This window comes from Monopterus albus, unplaced genomic scaffold (assembly GCF_001952655.1).
Source record: "Monopterus albus unplaced genomic scaffold, M_albus_1.0 scaffold441.1, whole genome shotgun sequence".
Taxonomy (NCBI): Eukaryota; Metazoa; Chordata; class Actinopteri; order Synbranchiformes; family Synbranchidae; genus Monopterus; species Monopterus albus.
This window is the reverse complement of record NW_018128321.1, coordinates 412,468-422,019: the sequence shown is the minus strand read 5'-3', so window position 1 is coordinate 422,019 and position 9,552 is coordinate 412,468. Positions and strand designations below refer to the sequence as shown.

The 9,552-nt window shown below is 41.4% G+C and overlaps 1 protein-coding gene across 3 annotated transcripts in view; it reads right to left on the bottom strand.

The window, feature by feature from the left end:
• LOC109952204 (fidgetin-like) overlaps positions 1–6,852 on the bottom strand; it is a 33,997-nt gene extending 27,145 nt beyond the window's left edge. Inside the window, exons 1-3 of one of the 3 annotated variants that reach the window (XM_020587156.1) lie at positions 6,660–6,707; positions 5,876–5,906; positions 3,212–5,365 (exon numbers count right to left, since the gene is read on the bottom strand). Coding sequence is in view for 1 of the 3 variants with exons in the window: in XM_020587155.1 (XP_020442811.1) it covers positions 5,876–5,906; positions 6,660–6,782 (154 nt within the window). In the remaining 2 variants the exon portion in view is untranslated. Of the gene's footprint in view, positions 1–3,211; positions 5,366–5,875; positions 5,907–6,659 lie in introns of all 3 variants that reach the window. The other 2 variants (XM_020587155.1, XM_020587157.1) reach the window with 2 other exon arrangements.
• Positions 6,853–9,552: the final 2,700 nt, after the last annotated feature.

The following is a 9,552-nucleotide window of genomic DNA, read 5'->3' as shown; positions in this document are numbered from 1 at the left end:
TTACAATCCTATCCTTGTTGGAGAATATTTTTCGTTGTTGAGCCAACAATATGGCATCTGGGTGATTCTCCTAAATATGAATGGCCTATTCACAGGGCTCAATGGAGTTGCTTGGCAATGGCCCATCTTTCCCTCCCTCCTCCATACTCAAAACAATATTCAACGCAGCAGTCTTGGCACTTTTCCCCGAAATCAACAAAAGAGGAACTCGAAGCTGTCCCTGAAACCCTCAAAGCATTAAGCCTCTGTGAGATGCAAGTACTTGGCACAAGCAAAGCGATTTAATGACAATGGGCAAATCATACAGTGCTTTGTGAGATTTAGGGGATACAATAGCACTCCTTTTCCAAATCACACATTAGTAAGCATGTCATTGGGACCCCCTGGGAGAGTGCAGCAGCCTAGAGGATTGTGTAGTGAAGAGGATAAATATATGTTAGTGGGCAAGAAAATGGACCACTGCCAATGCCTCCCTCCTTCTGACACCATACTGTGGATTATGAGTGTGTGGAATACATTAATAGAATAATCTTCTGTATAAACAAACTAACCCACAAACTGAACCCATTTGGCTTGTTAAGTGTATACATTGCAACAGATCCAAAATCAATTTACAACCATTTAACAGAGCTCAAGAGGTGTGGATGAGGACAAATTCTTGTCTTACAAAAATGGCAAAAAAACAAAATAAAACAAAAAACATGATATAAATGTGTGGTGCTTGCAGCCATGGTGACCTCTGAGTGCTAAACAAAACCAACAACGGACAAGCAGACACCCACTCAAAAGTCAATACCATGCGTGCTTCCTTTTCCTCTTGTATGGTTAATGCATGATGCCAGGTAGGGGAAACAGACGGAGAGTAGGATCTCATTATATGCTGCATGCGATCATTAACTATCTACCACATGTGTCCATCCTGCCAACAGAGTTGTACAGTACAAGCAACATCCTAATGCTGCGTATATGCCTGTTTCCAGAGGAGAAACTTGGCCCATACACAAATTCACTCACACAGAGTACATAAGCATACACAAACGTAATCACAGGTAGGCATACAAACACCTTTCTTTGCTTGAGTAGGCAAACACACAGACAGCAAAAACCTCTCAGGTTCCAGTTCCTCCAATATGAGAATTTGCTGCTTTGTGCTCTGTTTTCCATCACTATGAACTTTTAGACAAGTTACTTTAAAACTTTTTTAGTAATAATGTCAGTCATTTATCAAGCAAAAATAGTGGAGAAAATGGGAGTATTTAGTGCTTCTGTTTAGCTTTCCCTTCCAGGCTTATGCACAGTACCCACAGTGTGTTACTATAGAGTGCCTAAGCTGAAAGAATGTAAAAAGATGACATATCAAAATAAATGTAAAACAACAGTGAGTTACATGCACTGAAAAATAACAGAGAGGTGACTCATTCTCTAAATGAAATATAAGCTGGCAACAGGAATAACCTGTCAATCAACAATCAGGGTTTGGATGAACGTTTGTACGATTGGCAGTATCACCAAGCCAATCAAACAGCTGATTGGATATATTCAGTTAGGATTTTCTTAGTCCCTGCACCCACAGAAAAAAACATCTGAAAACCTAGAGAAAACCCTGAAATTAAATTAAGTATCTTTGGGTTTTGTTCAGGCAAAACAAGACAGTTGAACAAGTCGGCTTGGGTTCTCAAATTGTGACTGTAATTTAATTTTGAAATATTTTGAAAATAAACTGAAAAAATAACTAGCACACTAATCAATAACTAAAATAACTGCTAGATGCAGTATTTCAACAGACAAATCTGAAGCTATTTAGCTAGAGTTACTAATGCTCTTGTTCCCAGTTTGTCCCCCAGAGGCCACAGGCAGCTCACTGATGCTGTGCCACACGCCCAGCCACTCAACATCCTTTGTATCCTTCCCTGGGCAGCCTGCCAAGCTCAAATACACAAATTCTGCCTCATTCTTCATTGATGTGCACACACACACCTCACAGACACAAAAGTGCCCAACTTACTCGCCACTTGCGCAGGATGCCTCACTAATCAAGACGTTCAAACTGAGCTGCAGACGGCTTCTATCTACTGCAGCCAAGGCTTGCTGTTAACAAAATCAGATCATTCAGCCAGAGCCGTCAACAGAAGAGCAGCAGCGGCAAGAGATTAGAGTCAGATCCTTTCTCTCTCATACTGTAGCTGTCATTTTCTTTGGCCCCTGTGAGGGAAAAAAGGCTCTTGTCGGCTTCCATCGTCAGGCCAAATGATTGCCGAGCTTCTCCACATATCAATGCACAATTTAACTTAAGACTTCCATGGCAATAACTTAATTAGAAATGGTGCCTTCTCATTTGAAGGCACAATGTAAAGGATAAGCTGCATGCTGCCATGTCTATTGAGGGTTAATGGTGTGGAATATTCCAAAGTGGAAGTTTTTTTTCTGTTTTAATATGTCCTTAGCATATTTAACGCTTCTACAAGCTGAATGTTTTAATATCTGCCACAGAATCCGGGCCATGGGTGGTGGAGATTGTGCTGAAAAGTAAAGGGAGGTGAGCCGGGCAAAGAACGTAGGAGTGAGGGGGGGAGAAGCTACAGCTTTGATTAAAACCTATGAAACTGATGCATTACATAAAATGAAGAAACTTCAAACATTCTGGGATATTTCAGAGTTCAAAGAAATGTGTTTAAAGCCAGAATTAACATAAAAATGAATTCAGTGGGAAGTCTGGAAATTTGTTGACATTGCTGTCTGATCAGTTTAGACTTTTTATTTTACAATCTTTTAACATTCATTTAATTTCTTTACTTTTTAATTAAAAACCTTCTAGACATTACAGATTATTTGAAATGCATTTAAAATTTATTATCTAGGACTATACTTTTGTGATTTTTTTTAAGATTTCTGAGCATTTATTAAAATTCACATACACAGAACCATGATCTAAAACCAATTCTTTCAACCAGTATACATAAAAAACACATTATTTTGGTATTAATCATCACAGGTTACAACAGGGTGCAAAACATTAAGTATTATTCCACCCATGAGTCAGCCTCGCCTTAAGCACACCCATCAGAGTTTGACTAGATAATAACCAGTCAGTGCTGGAAGATGGATGGGAGGGCAGAATCGGCATAAAACTGTGTGTGTGTGAGAAAAAAAGGTTTAACTGCAACATGAAAAAACTCAACACTAAACCTCCACAAAAACTCCCCAAACTTACATTTGAAAGGGAAAAAAAGCAGCCGGTGTACCAATGAAAGAGGGAAGGACTGAGTAGATCACAGTGTTGAGGATTTTAAGGAACTGACATCCGCTCATCTATGGAGAAACACGTCCCGGGCAACAGTGCTACTGACAGCTGCCTGCCGTCTCAGGGAAAGGAACTTTAAGATCAGCGAGGAAGGGGCTGTCAGCAAGCATGCAGGGAAACACAAAGACTTACACAGCCTCGCTACACTTTAGCTGACACCCAGGCCCAGCAGCACTGTCTTCTAGGATGGAGAGGGGGAGAGAGAGAGAGAGAAAGTGGAGGGGAAAGAAGTGTACAAAAAGGGAAATAGATGAGCGAGCAAAGAGACAAGACAGGCTGACACACCGTGGAGCAAACGTGGAGAAAAGAAGAAGGGGGTGGGGTGGAGATTGAGAGAGTGAAACAGACAGGTCTGAGAGGGATTTGTTCTATTTGCATGCTCCCACGGGGTTCCGGCTCTGCTTGGTGAGCCGAGAGCACAAAAGATAACACTTAACATATTTGCTAAAAGATGACAACCCTGCCTGGATCTCGTTTGAAGAGGCCCCTTTTGTCAGGACATGCAGACAGGAGAAATCCACTGATATGGGCACGGCAGACACTCTCTCTCTCTCCTTCTCCCTGCATGTAAAAAGCACAATATTTCCCCACATCGCCTCACATCTGGCAGGAGTCCCACGGGGCAGGCTGGATCGCACGCCGGTGACTCCGGGATGGTGAAACAGCATTTAATGGTAAACATTACAGACTGATAGAAAGTGTCAGGATAATTTATTTATACGGTCCCACTGGGAGTAGCTCAGCTACCCTCGCAGCACACTGGCTCTGTCTATTCATTTGAGGGAGACGTCTGTATTTAGATAAATAAAGGCAGAGTAAAGGGGTGCCTATTTGTAAAGCAGTTTTTCTTCTGTTCCTATTATCTCTCCTCTCTCTGTCCCTATTAGCTGCATTGGGGGATGTGAGACAATCCGTTATGTGTATAATGAGGGGGATTATTGCTACTGTCACTGCAACACTGCGCAGACAGCAGATGCACAGGGACGGATCTTAAGCCGAGGACTGGAGCAAACAAATAGATTTAGAGGGAAAAAAAACCAAACCTCTGAGTAGCTACATGATTTACATTACACATGGAACCAGGATGTGCATGGTTGCGCCTAGGCTTCCTCATGCACCCCATCAGTCCCCATATGTTCCTCTAGAAAGTTAATTCTCTTTCAAAAAAAAAAAACAGCTGACCATTGCAGGAGAATTCTTCAATATCCCTCATAAATTTAAGTCAGTCAGTTAAATTAAAGTTAAAAAAAAAAACTGCAGAAATAGTGTGCATATTAAAATATGTGCAAACATCTTATATGTAATTCTACAGTATATCAGTATATCAGGTGTTGACCTGAGGCTCAAAAAGAAACATTATTAGCCTACATTCTAGATTTTCATTAAGTCTGACAGTATGGACACATGCAGTCTAAAGTGAAATGAGCATGCAGACATTTACAATAAGAGCAAAACCAACACACACAAGTGCATCAGCAAGAGAAAGTAGGAAACAGCACATGACATGAAGCAAATAACTGTGTGAGAAAGAGATCAAAGGTGAAAGGTTGAGGCCTAACTAATAACTGCTACACAAACCAAGAATGTGTAACAGTGGAGCTTCAGCCCTGTGTGCGCACAGACAGCACATTGTGCTATCAAACCTGATTATTCATTAGAAAACTACACCCGCTGCACTTGCACACAGGGTGGGATGGCTATTTTCAATTACAACAATTCACCATTGTTCTGCACAAATGTGGCACCAATTTCCTGCAGAAAACAACTAGAAATCTTTTTTTTTAAATACCTAAAATTTGAACGAGCACATTTGTACAGTGAGTATAAGTGTGTCATTACTTCCTGTTATTAATCCACAATTTGTTGACATCATAATGTTACCAACAACACTAAATTCAGCTTTAATATAATAAACTATAAAATATGAAATCAAGTGCAAATGATGAGAAAATCCTGATCAGAAATGTGCAGTTGTGACTGAGGCCTCGTCCATCCAGGTTTCATTAAACAATTATTGATTTTGGCTTCACAGTTTTATGTTTCAGCAAAGGAAAATTGCACCACCTTGTGTGTGTGTGTGTGTGTGTGTGTGTGAGAGAGAGAGAGAGAGAGAGAGAGAGCATGAATGAGCAAAAAACAAAAACAAAAAAAACAGAAAAGAAAAAAAACGATTATTACATGATTTATCATATTAACCTGCAGCTTTGATTGTTAAGCTATATTTCTTAGCAGATTTGTAATTTAATGAAAAATCTATGGCTGAAAATGAAGCCATGTGTAGTTTAAATGTAGCACACTTATTAGTCACCACATATTAATTACCAGTGTGTATTGTAGAAACCTAAACGTGGCAGCTATCATTCTGGAAATTGACCCTATATAAAACAAATGACTAGGCAATTTATATTCAACCTGAAGCTGTAAATATTCACACAATCTTACTGTCAATTTGAGGTAAACGTTTTGTGGATATACACATAAATACACCCACTATCCTCAGCCTCTTCCAGAAGCTACGAAAACTTATCAGTGTATTTTACATCATCTAATACAACAATAAAAAAGTCTACCTACCATAGATGCTGCTGCTGCTGATCATGTCGTGCTGGAACAGGGAGAGGAAGAGGGAGAGGAGATGAGAGCATTGGAATTAATTTGGGGGGGGGGAACTCCCACTGAATAAAAACGGGGAAAGGGGGCTTTACATTATAAGACACTGGTTTGAATGCTGGGCCCTTCAAATGCTGAAGCAAGCAACTCAATAGCATCTAACCTACACGCATCTCATTAGAAAGTTGAGCCCGGTATGACAGGCAGAGGTGGGGAGGGGACCAAAATCAACTGGTGCGGATTGTTTGGAGACAAGTTAATTCTGCTGAGAACGCCCTAAAATGTCCCAGCTGTAAAAAAAAAAAAAAAAAAAAAAAAAAAAAAAAAAAAAAAAAAATTGCGGGGAAACACATGCTGCGGTGACACCGTCTCCGCTTTCTGCACGCACGCAGGGGCAGGGTAACTTGTTGTAACCATAACGTCGCAGCAGAGGCTTTCCCCCCCATTTAGACAGTGTCGCACAGTCGACACAGGAACAGGGAACGTATAGTGCAACCTACGCGTCCATGTCTCTGCGATTTAACAGTGGCGCAGGTGCGCTCCTTGAAAATTACACAAAAAATGCAATTCATGCTCAGGTATCGCTTGCAATCCGAGAAACTTGTGTAATCACAAACAGCGCATGCATTAATCCGAGGTCCGCGGCGTGCAAAAGCTGCACGGAGCTCGTCTCCTCTACAGACGCGCTGTCTGCTCTGACTACTGTCTAATTGTAAACGCAGCGGATCCACGGACTACCCTTCCTTACCTGTTTTTTAGCCACAGGTCGAACTCTCACGTGGGGGGTTAGGGTTGCATCGATCCCGGGGAGGGATTCTGCTGATGAACGGGGTGCTGAGGTTAAGCCGGGCTGCGTGCGAGCTGAAACCATCCCAAGTTAACGCAGGAAACACTGACCACAGCTACTGCCATGTTGGAATTTCACCAGCCTTGAACAGCTGCTTCTCAGACTGACCAGTATGCTCCCCACTGCGCATGCGCCCAAAGAGGAAAGAAAACGATCCTCAATTCCAATTCTTGCCCCTAAGGTTATTATGGGCGTCTGATTTGTATGGCGACGTTGGCAAAGTGGTCAGAGGGAGCACAAATGGTGAGTACAGATGAGATGCACAATGAACAGGAAAGTGTTAGGTAGGTAGGTAGGTAGGTACTTTATTGATCCCACAGTGGGGAAATTTCTGTGTTACAGCAGCAATAGAGAACAATCAACATAACACCATAAGAACAGACACCACCATAAGAACAGACACATAAGAACAGAACTTCATAGAAACATGGGAAAGAACACAATGAGGACACAGCTGCTGTAACTTGCTGCCACTCTGCACGGCGTATACATACGTAAGTACGTAGTAACAAAGAACACTTAGTCTTAAAATAAAAAGTTACATAAAGGCAACAAAGCATTAGGACCATACACACAAGGATGATAAAGTAGCGTCATCAGAACGTTACATTTTACACAGCACAAATAAGCAAATCAAAGGCACCTAAAAACAGGGCAAAGCAGCACTGGAGAGAATCAGGAACAGCAGTAGAGACTAAATATTACACATGAGCCTATTTACAATGCATTTCACCCCCAGAAGCTGAAATATTGCACCACATTAGATTATTGCATAGTCCCTCATAATTTCACCTATTTTATCACTGTAGTGATGTGTTGTACAGTCTGATTGCTATGGGGAGGAATGACCTGCAGTAACGCTCCTTCTTACAATGGGGACGTAACAGTCTCTTGCTAAAAGAACTGTTCCGAACCACCACTGTGTGATGCAGGGGATGGGAGGGGTTATGCATGATGGATGTTAGTTTTACCAGCATCCTTCTGTCCGCCACCTCCTCGAGTGAATCCAGAGAGCAGTCCAGGACAGAACCAGCTCTCTTAACCAGTTTGTTGAGTCTCTTTCTGTCCCTGACGGTGCTACCTCCTGCCCAACCCACAACAGCGTAAAAAACTGCAGATGCCACCACAGGATCATAAAATGTCCGAAGGAGTGCCCCACGCACACCAAAGGACCTCAGTCTCCTCAACAAGTGAAGGCGGCTCTGGCCCTTCCTGTACAGGGCATCTGTGTTGTTGGTCAATTACCATCTCTTTTGTCTTGCTGGTGTTCAGGACCAGGTGATTTTCTCTCTACCTCACAAAATCAGTAACAACCCCCCTGTATTCCCCCTCGTCCTTCAAAGAGTGAGGAGAGGCTGGGGACACACTGCAGGATATATGCTCTTTAAAAACAAAACAAAACAAACAAACAAACAAAAAAAATCATGTTTATTGCTTTCAATCCATATTTCTGCCCAAATTACAAAAATAAAGGTGACATTTTAACGCACATTAATTTAAATTGCACATGTGGCAAGTTAAGAATATTTAAAGATAAATACTTGTTAAAACACATTTATTTAGTGTATAACAAATTTGAAATATATATGAATGAACCCTGTTGTTTCCAGAAAAGTGTTTGTATGCATGTTTGGACAATTTTGTTGCAAACAATAAAAGATACAGAACTACATCATTGAATGGGGATAAACAGCATCTTATCAGCTCCTTAATGCACCGGAAGCCCCCTGGGCACAGTTTGGGCACCAAAATGAATAATGGACCAGATCTGCCCACCCGCCTCTCCATGCAAGCGCTCCAGTGGAGCCCGCATATCTCATGGTAATAATTATAGCAGCAATATGGAATTAGCAATTGAGGCCCTAATTAGAATGAAAATGTCCCAGTTAGGGCGTTATCAAAGCATCAGCAGGGAGAGCAGATTTAAACAAAACATCAAAGATGGAGTTACTGTCAGTTCATTGGTCCTAATCACACCCACAAGTTGAAACTAAATGCAAGGTGGGATTAATGAAAGGGTCAAAAATGTAAATACAAATGTCATCTGAGAGGTGGAAGAGTAATTCCTCACACACATACACAGAGGGTCAGCTGTGCATCATGAGCTGAGGTCAATGCAAGCACATGCCTCTCTAGTCAAACGTCCTTGAGTCCCCACCAGTGAGTAGCATATGTACAACTGTGGATCGTTTTCTTCCTCCACCTGCTGTTATTCCCAGTCTTTGTTTATTGGAGCACCGGCTGCAGCAGAATACACACTCCTGCAGGCTCCAACTCCACCTTTCACTTGCAATTACCTATAATTAATTGTCTTTTTTTCATCAATTCATTAAATTTGTCAAGCCTGCAGTGCAATCAAGGATTTGTTAGTGTAATTAAAATTGATTGGAAACCCAACTAATTGCTGTGTAACAGCTTTGTAAAGAGGTGTTCTTTTTGTTATGCAGTGCTGATTATTAGTTAATCATTACAAAAATCCATAAATGTGTCTTTAATTGAGGAAAACAGGGCTTTGTGTTGTATTAGTGTGCAGATATATTGCTTTTTTTCCTCTCTGATTTACATACTAAAGGCAAAAGTATAATTCAAGTGTGTTGAATTTGCAATGTTGCTATAAAAGGCTCCCACACTAACATGGAAAAGCTTGTGCAGGACACTTTCAAATTTAATTTTATAATGCTTCCTCTATTTGCCACAAACTACGTGTGTGTGTGTGTGTGTGTGTGTGTGTGTGTGTGTGTGTGTGTGTGTGTGTGTGTGTGTGTGTGGCTGGGCGGTGTGGAAATTTGTGGGC